This window comes from Gymnoscopelus microlampas (genome assembly GCF_963454915.1).
Source record: "Gymnoscopelus microlampas genome assembly, chromosome: 6".
Lineage (NCBI taxonomy): Eukaryota > Metazoa > Chordata > Actinopteri > Myctophiformes > Myctophidae > Gymnoscopelus > Gymnoscopelus microlampas.
Window position 1 is genome coordinate 49,679,941 of NC_139943.1, and position 20,440 is coordinate 49,700,380.

The 20,440-nt window shown below is 42.5% G+C and overlaps 2 protein-coding genes across 3 annotated transcripts in view; one reads left to right on the forward strand and one right to left on the reverse strand.

The window, feature by feature from the left end:
- LOC311048059 (aldo-keto reductase family 1 member D1-like) overlaps positions 1-20,440 on the reverse strand; it is a gene marked incomplete at both ends in the record, with an annotated part of 79,661 nt that overhangs the window by 50,433 nt on the left and 8,788 nt on the right. Inside the window, 2 exons of one of the 2 annotated variants that reach the window (XM_084061075.1) lie at positions 19,603-19,645; positions 20,237-20,319. In XM_084061075.1, the coding sequence (XP_083917201.1) occupies positions 19,603-19,645; positions 20,237-20,319 (126 nt within the window). Of the gene's footprint in view, positions 1-19,602; positions 19,646-20,236; positions 20,320-20,440 lie in introns of those variants that run through there. The other variant, XM_084061076.1, reaches the window with a different exon arrangement.
- LOC311047262 (uncharacterized protein) lies at positions 925-8,918 on the forward strand. The gene is made up of 10 exons (XM_084059918.1): positions 925-986; positions 3,977-4,036; positions 4,170-4,442; positions 4,569-4,829; positions 6,000-6,140; positions 6,261-6,276; positions 6,379-6,476; positions 8,178-8,228; positions 8,454-8,549; positions 8,817-8,918. Exons 1-9 carry the CDS (start codon positions 956-958, stop codon positions 8,513-8,515), a joined length of 993 nt encoding a protein of 330 aa, XP_083916044.1. The 5' UTR covers positions 925-955; the 3' UTR covers positions 8,516-8,549; positions 8,817-8,918.

The following is a 20,440-nucleotide window of genomic DNA, read 5'->3' on the forward strand; positions in this document are numbered from 1 at the left end:
TGTTGGTGGACCTTGAACATCAGCTGAAGTTCCCCAGCCATATTGCAGTCACCACCCTGCGACCAGACATTGTCCTTGTGTCTGAATCCACCAAGCAAGCTGTGCTGCTGGAGCTGACAGTCCCGTGGGAAGATCGCTTGGAAGAAGCCTTTGAAAGGAAGCTCTCCAAGTACGCAGGACTGGTCAGCGACTGTCAGCAAGCTTGTTGGAGAGTAAGGTGTTTCCCTGTGGAAGTTGGGTGCAGAGGATTTGCAGCCTTCAGCAGTTTAGGCATCGAGGGAGAGAGAAAGAGGAGAGCCATCGATACCACCGATGCGGCAGAGAGGGCCTCAAGATGGCTGTGGCTCAAAAGAGGGGAGCCATGGAGTCATGGTAGCTAGCTAGCCATCTGGACACAAGCTGGGGTCTGATCAGCCCCGGCTGGGTCACCTGGAGGAGGGCGTATGATGTTGCGAGACCCGAAACGTCCTATGATTCCAGGAACATCACTGAAGATGTGTCCAGATTAGGCATCAGTAGATGTATGTACACAGTATTCTGTACCAGCATCATGAAAAGCTAATCACCTTAATAAAAAACAAATATAAAAAAAGATATGATAATACCATATTTAATAACCATTTGTTTTGTGGTTTTCAAATATTTTTGTTCACAGAATCAAATGTTTATGGTCATGATTCACCAGGAGCCTGGATGGCTTGGTTCCAGGCTTAAAAAAATTAATATAAATATTTTCGGAAATCTCTATGGGAAAAATGAATGGGCTTTCGATTTGTGGCACCACAAAATGCCCGCCACTGCTATGTCCTATAGCAGTAAGAGATGATTGCATCAGTTCACCTCTTCTTTCAGAGTACTCCCATCACAACAGCAGTAGGAGGAGGAGGAGACTGCATCAGTCAGTAACTCTGATGTCTCAACAGTGTGTCAGTCAGTCAGTGAGCAGCAACACAGGATGGAGCAAACATCACTCTACCTTATTGTCTGTGAGTACAAACACACTGCACAATTATACTCCCTTATGGATTTTATTTTTTGTTATGTGTTCATAACCAATTGATACACTTACAGCTTCACACTTCACAGAGAAACACACAGAACCAGGTTAACAACAGTCTGCAGGCACCAGAGCTATTACTGTAGGCAACATATCATGACATAAGGGAAAGTCCTATATAGTTTAACTCTGTACAACTCAGCTAAACACATTCATTCGCAGACACAACAAGCATGGCACTGTGTCCAGATGGGAACAGCACAGCTGCTTAACATAGTGGTTCTCAAACTTTTTCATATCAAGGACCCCCAAATTGTTATGTTTTTGGTCACGGACCCCCATCTGAAAATGTTTATGTCTACAATTTGAGTAAAAGTACTTAAGAGTAACTTAAGTGAGTATAAATATTTAAGAGAACACAAATTGAGTAAAGATACCTAAAATGAGTAAAAATACTTAAAACGTGTTAAAATGAGTGAAAATACGTAAAAGTCAGTCAAAATACTTTAAAGTAGCTAAAATTAGTAAAAATACTTAAAAGATGTACAATGAGTAAAAAAAAAGTCATCAAAGTCTGTAAAAAGTAACTAATTTGAAGTAAAACCACTTGAAAGTTACTAAATTGGGTAAAAATACGTCCACACGCACACGCGCACATACACACACACACACACACACACACACACACACACACACACACACACTAAAATGACCAATCTACAATTTTAGTAAAAGTACTTTAAGTACTTAAAAGTAACTTAAGTGAGTACAAATATTTAAAAGTAACTTAAGTGAGTACAAATATTTAAAAGTAAATAAATTGAGTAAAAATACTTAAAATGAGTACAAATATTTAAAGATGTTTCTGCCAACATAAAGTTCTTTTAAAGCAGTCTTAGGCTGATAATAGCTTAATGAAATGAACTCAAAGGCACCACTCACTTCACACTGGGTGTGATTTTTTTAATAGCCAACGTATGAAATATGGACAAAGTGGTTAAAATGATGGTACCCCCAAGGACCCCTGGGGGTCCCCGGACCCCACTTTGAGAACCACTGGCTTAACAAGACCAGCCACATAATATCCAATGACGTCCAAAGTATAGAATAAAAAAAATTATATCTCAAATGTTTATAGGGCTTTTCCAAGTACCTTTACATGGGGGGAGGAGAGAACAAAAAAAAGGAAATCTACTTTTTTAGGATTATCACATTATTCGTGGCATTTTGTCTGCATGGGCCTCGACAGTTTTTGCCCTGTAACGACAGGTCGCCGTTACCTAATTAATATTCAAACACAGCTCAGATATTGTATTATGTAAATAAAGACACCGATTGTAACAAATGCATTTATTGAAGTTATGGGAGGGTGCGGGCAGCTCGGGGTGATGCAGCGGGACGCTGAGCTGTCCGTGTATTTCACTCTGAAGGTGCGAAGATGTCGATCTCATCATACACCCATGAATGAACAGAAAAGGCACATTAGTAGGACTCCACAGTAGTGGCATACTTTTTAATTGACAAGTACTGTATAATGGTTAGACTGGTAAAGAGGATTGTAAAGGGAATGTGAATCTCTGAGGTCTAAACGTACCTCTGTATGTTCTCCCCCCATCCCAGTGTGGTATTTGGGCCAAAGAATTCACTCTGGAAACACGCACCCTATTTATTAGTTCCGGGAGGGTGATGCCAAGTGGGAAGTGGATAGAGGGGAGATTGGCGTCGACTGTAATAAATGTAACCATGGATGTGGGGTGTGTATATTTAGTAGGCTCAGTGGTAACTGTACATATGTATTGAGGGTGCATATACATGGGGTATATGTTTTAAGTAAAATTGTATTGTGTGTTTATAGGTGTGGGAATAATTTGGAGGTACCTGGGGAATGGTATGAGCTAGCCAGGTAATAGGGACCCACCTATGTATATAAGGGAGTCAGTATGTGAGATGAGCTGACAGGTTGTGCACAATACTGTCAATGAAAGTGTAAAAAAAAAAAAAAGATAAAAAGACTTCATGATTGAAGGACACCACTGGACTGGTCTCCACTGATTTGCTGCGAGTGGCCAAGGCAGCAAATCAGTGGAATCTTAAATGCCCATATAGTTTCACCACCCTTGATTTTATTTTATTTTATCATGTTCTCTGTTTTGTCGATTTTACCTGCAGAGTGCATGCACCTTGCAATGAAATCTTTTGTCTGTTGCATTTACGGCCACCTTTTGTTTTAAGTGGAAAACATCAAACGTACCATCTTGACGTGGACCAAATTACTTTGAGCAGAAGGGGAGGGCTGGAGTCTCCACCACCTCGTTCATATTCACTTGCCAGTAGGAGGAGAACCGCCCCTATAGAAATGGACCGGCACATCTTTAATGGGCTAGGGGCCAGATTATTTATTTTCTTTTTGGGGGGGTTCGCACAGCCCGGAATTACACCAGCCCTTCTAGCATCTGACAGTCTTTGAGCAAACACACAGATGTGCCACTTCAAAACTTCACATGTCCTGCCATCGCCAAGACAGTACATTTTCAGGGGATTCCCAGGGCAATAAGAGGGACAAAGAAGGGCATTTAAAATGCTGAATTATTTTGATGATCACTGCTTTTATGATGCTAATTAATTTGAGCAACTGGTCAAATCACCTTTCGCCTCATAATGAGTCTGACACCTTGTTCAACACACATTCTTTTGTTCTCATGTATATGAATGTCTGTTGAAGGGAAAAACGGGGGTGTGTACTAGTGACAACTTCTGTTCAGGGGCAAAACAGTGCATTTTAAGGGCAGAAAAGGGAGGAAAAACATGCATTTTCAGGGCACTATCAGGGAAAGAACAGTAACGTGTGAAGTTTTGAAGTGGCACATCTGTACTTAAAATAATTGTGATCTCTCGCTCTCTCTCTCTCTCTCTCTCTCTCTCTCTCTCTCTCTCTCTCTCTCTCTCTCTCTCTCTCTCTCTCTCTCTCTCTCTCTCTAGTGGTTATGTCCATGGTGAGTGTTTCAGCTGAAGTTCCAAACAGTGGTGATGTTATGAGAGGTAAGTCTGTTTGTCTTCTACTGAACATGTGTTCTCTAACACTAACTCAAAACAAAACATATTTTTTGTTTTTAACATCCAGTACATGATCCATATCAGGAGTCACAACTTTATTCTCTGTCTCTGCCCACAGCCTCTCTCAGATTCAGTCCAGACAGATCCCAATTCTTAAAATTTCAGTCTGTCTTTCTGAGCTGCGAGGACAGACAGTCTAACTCTACTGTCTGGACAGTGAAAAGGATTGTCAGTAACATCACCACAGAGTGTGGTGATGGGGGTGTTCGCTGGGGGAAGCTGAATAGCACAGGATGTCTTGTCCAGGCCATGCTCCCCTCACTAGACAGTGGCGTTTACTGGTGCGAGTCTTCAAAGGGAAAGAGCAACACTGTTAATGTCACTGTGACTGGTACGTTCTTATCCAGTCTGTCTGTTAAAGTCTCTCATGTTAATACCTCATTTCATATGTGTTGTTCAGAGTGATTTCACTTCATTCTATTGTTCTTCTACTCTGATGTTATGTATCATTGTTCAGGTGGAGATGTGATCCTGGGGATGCCTGTACTTACTGTGATGGAAGGAAGTGAGGTCACTCTGCACTGCTGGTCCAAAAACAAGACAACTGGTAAACCATCCTCTGACCGTCCAGCTGATTTCTATAAAGATGGATCCCTCATCAGGTCTGAGTCTACAGGACAGACAACCATCCACGATGTTTACAAGTCTGATGAAGGATTCTACAAGTGTCACATATCTGACCTTGGAGATTCACCAGAGAGCTGGATGGATGTGAGAGGTGAGATAGTACGTTTTTTTTTTGTGAATGAGGGGAGTCATATAAACAATAAATATAAAGTCATATAAATTAGAATCTATCAAATGTAAATATACAGTATACACAATAAAGAAAGAAACATTTCCATTTCCATTTCCTAAAAGAAAATCACATATTGCATCAGGAAGTCCAATCTTTATTGAAGCTGTCTTGATGCTGGTGAGAACGGAATACATTCTGGATTAAATTCAGAATGTTTATGATGTGAAAACCATGTAATGTGAAATAGGAATGGGATGTTTAAACTGTCATGATGGAGTCTTACATGCTCATTCTGAAATCAAACCATAGTTTGTAATTATTTATCTAACAGGGGGAGGGCCACACTTTTTTATATCAGAGTGAAATCCTCCAGTGACCTCTCATTATAAATATTGAACAGTGCCTGATAGGGTCAACCCTGATGTCAGATATTCATATATTCATTCAGAGAAAAACAATTGCTCATTCAAAGTGTTATTATTATTATTATTATGATTTTGTTTCTCTCGTGTTATGGTCGTGGTGCAGTAGGGGTGGGCTTCTGGAGTGGGGTCAGATTATGGCGGAAGGAGGGGGAAGACACTTTGTTTTGGTTCAAACTAAAAAAAAACATTTTTTAAAAGGTTAAAGCTCCATATTCTGATAGTAATCATTGCTATAGCGTGTTTGTTCAGTGAGGGGTCTACCTGTCTCTCCAGCTCTTTATTAAACAGAAAAAAAAAATCTGGTGGGTGATAACATTTCAGCCAATCGGGAGAGAATACCCATTTATCAGTTTCATTTTATAGTGTTCCAGTTCCAATTTTGTCTGCTCATTTATTTGTGTCATCACTTCCAATTTAACTTGTTTAATCTATATGACTGATTTCTCTATCCTGATTAAATAAAATTGACATCCTGACCTGAGCATGCATTTTCTGTTTAATGAAGTACTGGAGAGAGATGGAGAACCCTGTTACTGAACAAACACTCTATAGCAATGAGTACTATCAGAATATAGAGCTATTTAACACTTATTCTAACCAAAGAAAATCACTTCCCCTACCTTTAAATAAGTTTACAATAAACTTTCATCTCATTCATAAGATTATAATCAATGTGTCTTTACAACATATTCCATAACTGATGATAGCCTATCTTTGCCAGCAGTGTCTGGATCAGTGGAACACACTCCTCCTCCTGTAGTGGGTCTGAGTTTTCCACATGTAGTGGGGCTGATTGTCGGAGTTGTTGTTGTGATTCTACTGACCATTCTTCTGGTGCTGCTGTGCCTATACAGAACATCCAAAGGTGAGAAGTACTACATTAGATGGATTACATCTAAAATCACTGAACAACTCTCCATATAACATACCATGGATGGCATAGCAATATTATGAGGGATTAAATATTTGCTTCTTTTTTTCACAGATCCATGTTGTGTCAGGTAAATGCACTATTAATCTCTGTCTATTCATACATGACAGCAGTACAATTCCATCTTGTTTTGTACTTCATTTCTTCTAAACATAATATATTTTAATTACAGATCCGTTCAGTCCCAAGGAACCAATCAGAGCGCCGTTGCAGACCAGAGGACCAATCAAAGTGGGGCTCCTGATGATGTGTACTGCCCACTGCGACACGGTCAGTCTTTGAACCAATCATGTCAGTTAACGCTACCACCGCCAGGCCCGTAGCCTACGGGCCAATAAATCCAACCGTAAAGCGCCGATCCCGTAGCCTACGTGGTGCTTTTTCCTTTTTTTCGGAATTATTATTTTTACAGAATTATTCGGGATCCGGTTTTGCCGATCCCGTCCACCCTCGTTCTAATGACGAAACTGAAACCCCATTTTCTCCTTGTAGTTTTTTCTCCTCGGTGATCACTGTTTAACATAAACCGTTCTAACTACAACATGGCTTCGTTTGACACGTGGTTTTCACTGCTCGAACCAGGCAGATCTCCACGATGTTTACAAACTGTGCACAGCTCAATTTTAAGGATTTTAACAAGGTCTGGCAACGTGAAAAAAACAAAAAACAACAATAAAACGTTGGCACTGGTGAGATTATGAGATTAACCTCTGGCGGTCAATGTGTTAAGGACACTTCTGAGCGTTTGAATCTTCCTTGAATAATAATAATACTTTATAACTGAAAATAGGTGCATACAGTGAAATGTTTTTTGAGCATTTAAAATCAATAGATCAATGTTGGCAGACAGCTTATTTTAGTTGATGGCTATGCATTGATGTGCATATTGTGTTATAGTACAGCGCTGCTATGGAGGTCTAAAGGCTGATTGATTGATTGATTGATTGATTGATTGATATCTTTATTGATGTGTCTCAAGTAACATACATCTGAACCACCATAATCAAAAGGATAACACAGAAAAGCTTACAGCTTTGTTTCCATTGCGGTCCTTAGAGAGAGAGAATGCATGACTTGCATGTACAGTGTGCTTGGGATTAAATCTTGTGTTTAATCCATGTCCGTTCATTTGTTTATTTCCGACCAGCATCAAGACTTCAGAAATCGGAGTTCCTCTAAAAACTGGGCAGATTTCAAAATAAGAGCTACTTTGATTAACACTATTGGAAACCTGTAATGTGATTACTCAACACAGATTTATTTTTAAGTCTACCAGAACCGGAGTCTACTGGAAGTAGGTCGATTCTTTTAGAATAGGTTAAAGTAACTTTAAAGGACAACTTTGTTTTTTTACAACCACGGTTTATGTTTATAGATTGTAATTAAAGTAAAAGATGAGTGTTCAAATTTTAAAATGTACTGCTTTCTATAGTTTTAGCAATTTTCGTGATCTTTTTTTACAGTGGGCGGGGGCATTCTGTCCGGTGGCTAAATGTCTTTTTTTGCACAATAACCTGGTGTTTTCTTTATTATTATTTACAGTAGCTCTTCTAGCCCCCAATAACTCACATCTGGCCATCAAAGACCACGGGACCTTTTTTATTGTGTAAAAAAGGCATATTTAGCCACCGGACAGAATGCCCCCGCCCACTGTAAAAAAAATGCTAAAACTATAGAAAGCAGTAAATGAAAAAAAAAATAACACTCATCTTTTATTTACTTTAATTACAAGCTAAAATATAAACCTTGGTTGTGAAAAACTAAAGTTGTCCTTTAAACTAACTTTGACTGACTACTTGAATCATCAGGGGGCCTCCCTACATCATGTTGGCACAGTGATACTGAAACAGATGCAGTACATGCGGTACAGCTGTGTGTTTATTAACAGGACTCGGTCAGAATCAAGGAATTATCCGTTTCAGAATAAAACAAACAATTTGTCCACTTTCATGTTTATTTGTTTACCTTCAGGCAACACAAGCATCTATGAAGTAATGAACCGATCTGGTGATTATCAAAATGGTACAGTATATAATGTTTAAATGTTAGCATGCCAGTTGTCCAGTGTTATTCATACTTTGAGGCTAAGTGGTTATTGAATAAATGGCCAGTAAGCAGAGATATCTATGTGATTTATTAGTATTAAGATGGAATGAGAACTTAATTCAGTGCCAACTGAGAGATGATAGAGATGACCCACATTCTGCAAAACGTCTAATTGGCTTTCAATTCATGTTTCACTCACAGAATCATCCCGACCTACACGTGCAGCTGATCCAGTTTATTCAAATGTCAGGAATCAGGAATGAATCTACGTACAAAGAAACCCTTTGATAATGGATGGTAGGTAATGCTGTTTATCATCATCGACGTGTGTGTGTGTGTGTGTGTGTGTGTGTGTGTGTGTGTGTGTGTGTGTGTGTGTGTGTGTGTGTGTGTGTGTGTGTGTGTGTGTGTGTGTGTGTGTGTGTGTGTGTGTGTGTGTGTGTGTGACTACTGGATGTCTTGATTATCAGAATTGAGCATTCAACAAATATCTTTGTGTAAATGCAGGCCAGTTCTTATAATGTTAAAGTTTATGATTTATGTTTTTGTTTTATTGTGTTGCAGGTGGAGATGTTTGACTGAAGTCCAAGGATACTGTCAGCTTACCACACATACACAAACTCACACAGGCCCCTATTTTTGGCACTGCTATACCCGCACCCGCTGCCCACTAGCCGTGAATTTCTGCCCATTACCCATGAAATACGGATAAGGGAGCAGGCACTGTCCCTAAACGGTGTTTTGCGGCCACTATACCCGCTATTCATTATGCCGACTCCATTATTTGCACATGGTGTGCCCGTGGGTGTGTTGTTGCATTATCCCCAAAATTGCTATTTTACCCACACACGTTTGGGAAGTGTATAGCGGAATATAAAACCACTTGCTATGCCAACTTGGTTTGATAGAGTGCGCCTGCAATGGACGTCTGCAATGGATGTCTGGAGACGGCCAGGGCGCACAGTGGCACAACATTCAAAGGCTCCCTCTCTTTCCTAATTCTCATCAAATCTCTGTGATTCTATTTTTCCTATAATAATTCTTGTGTCAATTGTGTTTATATAAGATGATAGTCTATTCAAAGGAGACAATTTGTGCGTCGCGCAATGCAATGATCTCCAAATTACACACTTCAGTTTTATTCATCGATTACGCAGGAAATAATGAACTGTTTACAAAAATATAAGATTCTCTAATCAGTAACATGTAGGTGATATATGTCTATCAAATGTGGTTTTATTGAAAGGCAATCAAAGGCTAGAGCTTAGAAAGCAAATGTTGGGTGTGTGGTTCCAATGTTAAATCCCCACAGTGCGGCTGCTGCGAGAGGGCTGTGTTACCAGATCTATGAAAACAAGCCCAAAAGAAGCGACTATAATAGGCCACATGAACACTTCAAACCTATATATGTCGGCCAATAATCAATGTGCATATTTATAATATGTTGGCTATTTGAAAATAGCCGATCTACAAGCTCAAAATCGCAGCTACCATTATTTACAAGCAACTTTACAGAAAAACAAGCCCAATGTGGCTTATAATAAGCAGATAGTCCTCCCCCCCACACACACACACACACACACACACACACACCACCACCACCACCACCACAATCTTCTCACTTGCTTGCATGCAGGCACGCATGCACACATTCTGCATGAGGGGAAATGTGTGCCGTAGTTTTCATATGAAAAACCACAACTTCTGTGGTTGTTCGCCAGGCCTCAGTGAGAACACTCACCATGCACATACAGCACACACACCTTTAAATAAACTCTACTGGGGACAAAAAGTGTATTGATGTGTATTCTATTTACAACCTAACACGATATTATTATATTTATGTTGCAAACAAACAACAGCTAGGAGTCTAATACCTAAATCAGAGGTCAAAAGTCATAACTTGTGATTAGATTTATATAAAAACAAATCCTCCCTTCCTGTGGATATGTTCCTATGTGTGGACTTTACTTTCCCTGTGGACCTGCCATGTGGATTTATTTTATCTGTAAAGTTTCTGCCCTGTTTTTTTTTGTGCACATTGTCTAATCATGCTTCACACCTGCCTTGGAGTTGGACCGACCAATGTTTTACCACTTAGCACCTTATGCTTAACCTCATGTACATACTGTATCTGCTGGTCTTATGCTATGTGTATATATGTACATAGATATCTTAATTGTTTTATGTTCTCTTTAATGTTCTTCATAGAGTTATAAATGGCATTGATATACAATTAACTATATCCAACCTTTTTAAACATTTGTTTTTATATCGTGTAATAAAAAATAATTGAATAAAGAAATTATATTATTTGTGTCAGAACTGTTGGTCAACATCATTATGACATAAGGGTTTCATATGAAAGATTCATGTGTCAATATAGATGTACTGTGTACACTGTATTTATGTACTTTGTACCACACACACACACACACACACACACACACACACAGTAGGTCATGCACATTACCACCACCACCACCATCATCATCACATTTTGTGAGTTTTGGAAGTGACTCTGTGCAAGCGACTACCTCTCTGCTCAGTGGAAGTATTTCTGGTGGTAACGAAACCTCTTTGTTAACCACAACCCTAAAACATTTCCATGACAACAAGCTGGGTTAAAACTACATTATCATAGGTGTTGCATTCTGCATCAGTGGAAAATATATGTAGTGGTTTTCAGATGAAAAACCACAACCTCTTCCCCCTGCTCCAGGCCTCAGTGTGAACGCTAACCATGTGACCACTGTTTGATGTCAGTGAGTGCATAGCATACAGGAAGAAATGAAAGACCATTATGAAAACCTAACTTTACTATGACTGTTGAAATATATGTTAACGCTTTATTTAAGGTGTGCTTTGTGTGCCTCCAAGCAGGAGGATGTCATCAACACCATGCTCTCCAGAACAGACTCTTTTCTAGAGTGGTCTGGATTAGAGGTCAAAGATACAAAATGTGCTGTTTTCTATGAGCGACGAAGCGGAGGGAACCGCTGGTACAGGTCAAAAACAGATGTCATTCCCACATTTACAATTAATAACAAGACACTAAGAGTCTACGCACGTCATGAAACATAACTATCTGGGGCATACATTTAACGTGGCAGGGGAATGGGAGGAGCAAGTGAATGAAATTGTCTCTGATTATTCCGGGAGATTAGATTTCATTAATTCATCACCCCTGCCACTCATCATGTAACTTGAAGCAGTCAGACAGATAGCCCTGGTTAAAGTTCAGCATTTGTTTTCCAATGTACATATTCCCCGTAAGTTTCTTTGTGAAATGAACAACAGGACTGTGCATATGGTGAGAAAATGGACCGGACTGAACACTCACTCAACACGGGACATCATCTTCCATACCAAGCAGGAGGGCGGACTTGGCGTTCCCAACTTTGAATGGACTTACATTGCCACGAGACTCAGCCATCTCCTCAACATGCTGAACAGTGATGACCAGCACGTCAGAGAGCAGGCCAGAGCCTCTCTGTTTCTGGACCTGCAGAAGCGCAAGGTCCCGCTGGCACGTGGGTCGGAACCAAGCTTCCTGGGCTACCGGAGTGGCAAGCTGGACAGCCACGCCACCGGATTTGGGGTGTGGTCAGATTGGCTGGACTTGAATGACCTCTGCAGCTGGTCAGATGTGACCCTGGAGTGGGTGGGGCCGGACTCCGAGACTGTCAACGCATCCGAGGAGGTAATCTCTGACCCCAACATATCTGTAAAGGCCACTATCAACATCTGTGGATCAGGGTATGAACTGTCACTCACCAACGCCCGTGGTCACCTCATGTCAGCGCAACAACAACGTCAACGGAAGCACTGGACTGAACTTAGACTGCAAGGAAAGCTTGCCTGTCTCCTGACCGCTGACCACTCTGTCTCTCATACAGTGTTTAAAGGTGTAGCTCTTGATGAGGCCATCATCACCTTCACCTTAAAAGCTAGGCTCCAGGTTTTACCATCTAAGCTTAACCTTTCCATCTGGCTCCCTGACAGCCATAGCCCACACTGTATACATCATGACCACGCACAGATTACTGAAACCATGGCCCACATCCTCAATGGTTGTCATGCGTACAGAGGGCTTTACATTTGTAGACATGATAGAATCGTGGATCTGATTGCAGACAGTATCATTTCCACATTCAGGTCACCTGCACCAATGCTGTATAAGCACTCCACTGTGAAGCCGAGTATGTTCAATCTGTGTAGTGATGTCTCAATGTTCTCGGATATAGCAGCAAACACCCCCGATATTGTTGTTGTTGATGAGAATAGTAGAGAGGTTCTCATTCTAGAGGTTGGCTGTACGTTTGACCCCAGCCTAGAAGAAGCCTTCATAACTAAGGTGTTGAAGTATCAACTGCTAGAGCAGACCATGTCGCAACTGGGCTACAACTGTAAACTCACCCGCTCACGTGTGTGTGTTGCAGGCTGTAGGACAGAGAGACAGAGTGAAGATGTGACGTATGCCGATGTGAGAGTGACACAGGAAGCGGAGAGGTAGAGTCGCTCAACAACATAGCAGAGACACACAGAAATATGAAATAAACAATACATACATTCATACAATTTTGAGGCAAAATAAATTACTTGAATACTGTAAATGGAACATGCTACAGATAGTTTTATATTTATATTTCACATCAAACTATTCATGTACTGTAGTTGATGCCTCATTCATACAGTTTGATACTATGATTTGCGGTGAAACATCCACCTGATGTTAGCCACTCCGTTCCCATGTCGTTCCACCTGATTAGATTTTTCAATAATGACCACCTTATTGTAGCCTACATTAATATCCATTTAAACATTACTTACATTAGCTTACAATCTTCTGCTTCCATAACGTCAAATAGGCTGGACAGCGTTTTTTTTATTTTGTGTGTCAATGCTGACCAGTATGATGTTACAATTCATGTTTTGTTGTTTTATTGTTACAAGATGTTTGAGTGAAGAGAGGACGAGTTCAAAATGCATGGTTATTGCTCGTTTAACACAGCTGATATACACAGCACACACGCACGCACGTACGCACGCACGCACGCATGCAGGCACGAACGCTCTCACACACACACACACACACACACACACACACACACACACACACACACACACACACACACACACACACACACACACACAGTAGGTCATGCACATTACCACCACCACCACCACCACCACCACCACCACCATCATCATCATCATCATCATCATCATCATCACATTTTGTGAGTTTTGGATGTGACTCTGTGCAAGCGACTACCTCTCTGCTCAGTGGAAATATTTCTGGTGGTAACGAAACCTCTTTGTTAACCACAACCCTAAAACATTTCTATGACAACAAGCTTGGTTAAAACTATGTTATCATAGGTGTTGCATTCTGCATCAGTGGAAAATATATGTAGGCCTAGTGGTTTTCAGATGAAAAACCACAACCTCTTCCCCCTGCTCCAGGCCTCAGTGTGAACGCTAACCATGTAACCACTGTTTGATGTCATTGAGTGCATAGCAATAGCATACAGGAAGAAATGAAAGACCATTATGAAAACCTAACTTTACTATGACTGTTGAAATATATGTTAACGCTTTATTTAAGGTGTGCTATGAAGATTTCACATTGCCATTCCAGGACACACAGCTGCATAATATAAGGTTTATAATTATGCACTAACATTATATTATCAGCTGATGGGATATACTACAGTGTATGTTTTATTTCCACATGTTTTTTATGACTCTGGTTGTGTTACAGCTATCTACCTCGCGACATTTGAATGCACACATAAACAATATTACTAAGATTGCCTTCTTTCATCTCAGAAACATCGAGAGCCTTTCTGTCAGTGGAGGATGCAAAAACACTAATCCAGTAAATCCATGCTTTCATCTTCTCACGGCTCGACTACTTTTAATGCACTTTTTCTGGCCTTCCTAAGAAAAGCATTGACTATAATTTGTTCAGAATGCTGTAGCCAGAGATTTAACACAAACCAAGATGAGAGAGTCAGAGAACATATCACTCCAGTTTTAGCATCTTTACACTGGCTCCCAGACTAACTTTTAGGATTGTTTTTAAAATCATTTTAATAGTTTTTAAGGCACTTAATTGTTTAGCACCTCCATACCTTTCTGATCGCCTTCCCAAATATAATCCGTCTCCTTAGGTCATCTAATGCTGGACTCCTCGAGGTGCCAAAAACGAATTATAAAAAACATGGCGAAGCAGCTTTCTGCTTTTATGGGCCAACGGCCTGGAACAAGCTCCCATCACATAAGACAGGCAACGACCATAGATAGCGTTAAAAGCAAGCTCAAGACCCACTTTTTTACTCTTGCTTTTAGTTGATTCCATTGTATTGTTGTTTTGTTCTTGCTATTTTCTTATATTGTTTTAAGTTGATCTTGCAACTGTGACCAGAGCCTTATCAGGATGCGGTTCTTCTTCGTTCTTCCGTGAGACACTCACTATGGGAAACAGCGCCCATCTGGCGATGCAACAAAGCTACCTACACACAATACGCTCTCGGGCCCATTCATTGGGCAAGAGGGTATGTCACGTCACCAGCCGTCCCTTCCCCTTTCCGGAAGGACATACTGTATAAGGCCTTGTCGTGACATAGAACTTCCTCTTCAGTTCCTCTGTTAGCAGGTGTAACTACAGCTCACACGCATTAAAACTACTTTGATATCTTTACTAAACGTATTCTTCATCTTCACCGAGAAAAAACGGCTTAGCCCTAAAGCGGCGATTAGGACGAATCGCCCGAGGGTTCTTTCTCACTCCAGAAACCATCTTTACAGCTTATTTCTACCTCGTGGTGAGTTGGCTAACTAGCCACCTTTAGCTGCTAACTAGCTACCTTAGCCGCTAACTTAGCAGCCAACTAGCCACTTTAGCTGCTAGGCTACAGCCACAGCTTTCGCTAGCACCTTGTTTCTTTAGGCTAACTCCCCGTATAGAGCTGTTAGCCAAACTTACGACCGCCTCGCACAATGGCCAGCGCTAGCAGCGTCTCCTCCTACGATGGCCCCCTACCATCGCGGCGATGTGGACTCCCGGACTGCTCGGCCCTGATCGCCGGAGACAGCAGCAGCGGTGAGTCGCCCGCCTTCACCGGCCCCTTGTGACGCGGAGACACTGAGGCCTTCCTTGGATGCTAGTGGCGTTAGCGGCTCTCGCGACGCAACGGCACTCCCCCCCCCCCCCTCGACCCCAGTAGCCACGGGCGGTGGTTCTCATCGCTCGCGGCACCATGATGGGACCCCACCACCATCTACCACGGGCCCTGTGGGTCACAGCGCTAGCCTCCCACAGAGCCGCAGAAACAGCACCCGACCACCGCCGCTGTGAGTACTGATATTCACTACTCCCAGCCCCGCCACGGCCAGGCACCATCCGCAGTTATTGTTCCTGATGTTTCTCTTCTGGAACAACACACCAGCAGCCCTTCCCCCACTCTCCCCCGCCCCAAGCGGTCCTTCCAAGCGGGTGCAATACGTTAGTCCGACAGCGCATTCCTCCGACAGCGCAGTGCTCCGACATTAAACAGTAAACCCGAACCAAACCCGCACCCTAACCCTAACCGCACGCGGATGCCACATAGTCGGAGAAAAGGTCTGTCGGATTAACGCATGCCTCCCCTTCCAAGCGGCAGGTTCCAGCCCCAGGAGGACGACTATTACTCGGACGAGGAATATTCGGGCGGAGAGGAGGAGGACGACGACGAGGGGGAACTCCTGTGCAACCAGGGCTCCAGCGACATCGTCTTGCGCAGTCCCAGTCCCGAGCATGGAGCCTACTCCGGGGCCACAGCGGCCCATATCTGAGCAGTGATCTCCACCAGCACCCCCTCCCCGTCCGGCTCATCTGGTCAGCTCTCTCTCCAGGGCCCCGGAGAAGCCACCGACGAGACCCCAAGCACCACCAAGCTCTCCGTTTCCTCCGTCTTCGAGAGGGCGGTGGCTAGGTGCGGGCAGCAGCTTCCAGTTGAGGAGATACAAGCCTCCTCCTCCGCACCCACGCCGGCGTTCCCAGGCATGGTCGCCCCAGAACCTCACCACCCCGTGTGAGGAAGCTGCCAGTGGCCATTGGATCTAGGGAGAACTTTCAGACCGCCTGGAAGGGCCACGCCAATCCCCTTAAGTTCCCTGAGCTTGATGTTGCAGGACCTCAAACGCGAGGTGGCGTTGGGCGTCTTTGAGCCCCCTCCTCCCCCAATGCTGCCAGGCCACAACGTTGCGACGCCACCCGACCCCGTCGTGGGCGGGGTAAGCAACACTGACCACCCAGTTCCTTCCAGTGTCTGACAGACCTGGAAGGAGACACAGCACTGCCGGCTGTCCCACCCAGGTCTGCTCGGTCAGAGTGGGTGGGAGCGGATCCCCCCGTTGACGTTGGGGAAAAGACAGGGACCCTCACTGGACTCAAGGGGACAGAGTCAAGGACCGCTCCTCTGCAACCAAGAAAAAGAGGAAACTTTTGCACATTTCTGTGAGGTCGGTACACTCTAGCTCGACAGCCAGGTCTAGACAAGATGGCGACGACCAGGCCACAACGCAACGTGTAGACCGGATGTTGACATCGAGGAGGAATCTCATGCACGGTCACGTCACTTCCCCGAATTCCCCGGTCACTCATATAACGCCTATACTGTCTCTAGCGGGCGTCACACGTACGGGCCCACTGGATCAGACAACGACGTCACTAGTTCCCATGGTAACAACCAAACGGTTTGTGGGGCGCCCCCTCCAACCCTCCTTCTCGTTGCTTAACGCAATGGAAAGCTTGCAACCCGTCTCCTTGGGTGTTACGCACCATACAGACTACAGACTACAGACTACTATTCTCCGTGAAACCTCTCATGTTGAACAAGGTATTGTTCTCCCATTTTTCACTTAGCGGCTAACTGCCCTCACTACCACCGCTACCCTTCCACAGTCTCTAACGGGCGCTGCGCGGGCAGGCCCGCTGGATCACGTGACGACATCACCGATCTCCACGATCTCTACGCAGCTCTTTGTCTCCTATGACCGCGGTAACCAGAGGAAAGCGATCGCCAGAGCGACGCTCTCCAGGTGGATCGTGGAGGCTATAAGGCTCGCCTATTAGTGGTGGAGCCCCAGTACCTAACCCCGGAGGCCGGGGTCCCGCCATGTGCGGACCTCAGGGCCGGAGGGGGCACGTGCGGTTTGTGGGGGTTGAACGTTTTAAGGCTTCCGGGGGTTTATAAATCCCATAGTGAGTGTCTCACGGAAGAACAAAGAAGAACTAGAGGGTACGTATGTAACCCTGGTTCTTTTAGTTCTGGAGTGACACACTCACCAAACACCCCTTTGTTCGCCACTGCGAACAGAGGAACTGTGTTGGAGGAAGTTCTACGTCACGACAAGGCCTTATATGTCCTTCTGGAAAGGGGAAGGGACGGCTGGTGACGTGACATACCCTCTTGCCCAATGAATGGGCCCGGGAGCGTATTGTGTGTAGCTCTGTTGCATCGCCAGATGGCACTGTTTCCCATAGTGAGTGTCTCACTCCAGAACTAAAAGAACCGGGGCTGCATACTTAACCTCTAGTTCTATTTGCATTGAATGAAAGCACTGCATAATGATATTGAAACTAAATTCACATACATGCGCCTTTAGCATTTTGATCACCTTTTGGAATGTATTATCAGGATAGGCCTTTGCAGACGCAGCGCTAGGTCTGTATTAGGCTAGAGGCTAATACCCTCCATGCCCACCAAGCATGGCTGGGACCACACAGCCAGAAAAACAACGCACATCCTCCGTTCCTTGTTGCTAAGCTTAATCTGTAAAAACAGTAAACATGAGAACAAAGCGGGGCTCGCAACTCACTTTTTTATGCTCCAAAGATTGTTTTTTCTTTTAAACAAACAGGTAGTATACAACATTTCGACATGACATCTTTTTATACAAAAAATGATAAGTTGATTATCAGCGGTATCTTGCATAATTTATAGACATTTCATATGACAACAATTGACAACAATTCACGATCCTAGCCGCAATTCAGTGGCTAGGATCTGCACTGGGTCAAGATATTAAATTGTCTTTCAGAAAATATTTTTAGAGAAGAATTCTGAGGTTGATTGGTCGTGGACACCACATTGCTGTCCCGTTAATGAGGGAACAGTTAGTGGCGTCCAAGTTGCGTCACCAGTTAGAGGCTATATGAACTGTTGACTGTTTGTAGGTCTAATGAGTTCTGTCTACTACTGTTTTTAAGATATCTTAAAAAAAAAAAAAAACCTTTGGAGCACACAGCCGCCACGCGAAGCGTAGCTGCAATTTGTTTTTGTTTTTGTTTAATTCATCGGCTGTGGTGATGGTGGTTTCACACTCACTCAGTCTGTTCAGCAGCTTGTTGATGTCACTGTTCAGATTATGTTGCATTAGTCATAACTCCACTGAAATATATAAAAACAGGTTTCTAATTATAAACTTTTTTGTTTTTGTTTTTTTTGTCTGCTCACCAATTCTCCACTCCTGGCTCCTCAGTTTTCTCCTCTCTCCAATAACCATAAAAGCCCCAGAAATAGCTGCCATTATATCAATCAATCATGAGTATTGGAGTATTGGTCAATCAATCAATCATGAGTATTGGTGGTCGTGGCAATACTAATAATTTGAGCCTGGAATTATCAAATCCTGTGCTGAGGGTCACACAAGAATAGCATGCACTTTTTAAAGGGACTACACCATGAATTTTAACTTTTTCTTCTTTTCTGTGTGTTCTTGGTCTCCCCTACCCCTCTTCTATCCCCAAAAATACCCCAGTTTGAACACTCAGGCTTTCACAGCAAATCTGGGGTTTTCTGTAAATTGGTCTGATTTGATTTTGGTAAAACAAAATACATGCACACAATATAACTCAAACCCAGGATAAACACATAAAAGCGTAATGAAACACGCAAAACAATGAAACACCACACACACAATGTGGTCCTGTAAACTGTTGCCTTTATACAGTATTTTAGGCAATACTGCACATGCACCATTCTTACATAAAGGTGGTTGTAATAAACATCATCATTTCTTATAGATCTTTGGAGTAAATGTTCATCTCTTTCTGGTCTTAGCATCACATCATATTAAAGCAAAAGGAAAAAAAAATAAGACTTATACAGTGCACAGAATTGTCTAAAAGATTTATTCATCTAATTATTTATTTATTAAGCAAGTGGATTCTTATTTTAGTCTATACAGTATACACACATTATTTATCTTCAATAATTGTGAGATAACGCCCTCTAGTGTTTATTTGAGAGTGGAAAAGGTAGAAAATTATGCCTTTCACATACAGCACAAAATGTGTTCAATATTCATCATGAAATGGATATTCAGGATGGTCACTCCACCTGTGTCAAGAAGACAGTGGTATTGTGTTACTTTTTAATTTAATATTTAATTAACACCACAATAAAATCAGCAACAACAATAAAACACAGGATAATTTACTCATTTAAGACCATAGCACAGTAACACAAAGCAGTGGTTCTCAAAGAGACCCGAGGGGTCCTCAATGGGGTTCCAGGGAGTCCCCAGCTAAATGTGTATTTTATAGCCCTATTTTATACTTTGGATATTCGAAAATAGCAGATCTACAAGCTCACAACGTGTACCTGCAATCTGATATTTTAGAAATATTTTGAACATTTTGGAATAGTTTTGAAAAACAAATCTTTTCTTTTGGGGGTCCTGGCATGCATGCATGCATACATCCTTGCATACATGCATAGGCCTACATATAACCACTACATCAATGACTATAAGGAAGAAACAAGTTTAGAAGAGTTAATAATGATGATAGCAGTCTACCAAAAAGAACGGACACGTTTCGGCACGTGACGTCAGCCTTCCTCAGTGTTACTCAATGACTATGTCATGACTATGTCATCCACTTAGGTTTTGTTATCATCAAATGTAAACAGATTAGCAGGCATACTTACATCAGCAGCTCCACAAAACGAATGTTTTTGTTCAGTGCTTCAATAGCCTTCATTTCATCATCAGTGAGTGAAAAATCAAGTATCTGTAGCAAAGCATAAATAGGGATGCAACAGTTAATCAAACTAATTTAACATTTTCTTGTGTGGTGCCTCCTACTTTTAACCAATAATGTTAGCACTTTACATTCTCATGCACGCACGCAC

What these genes read in the sequence shown, in the direction of transcription:
- LOC311047262 (XM_084059918.1), top strand. Translation starts at nt 956, where the DNA reads ATGGAGCAAACATCACTCTACCTTATTGTCT. An exon ending in GAGCTGGATGGATGTGAGAG is followed by an intron (nt 4,830 to 5,999) that starts GTGAGATAGTAC and finishes CTTTGCCAGCAG; the next exon opens with TGTCTGGATCAGTGGAACAC. An exon ending in ATCTGGTGATTATCAAAATG is followed by an intron (nt 8,229 to 8,453) that starts GTACAGTATATA and finishes TTTCACTCACAG; the next exon opens with AATCATCCCGACCTACACGT.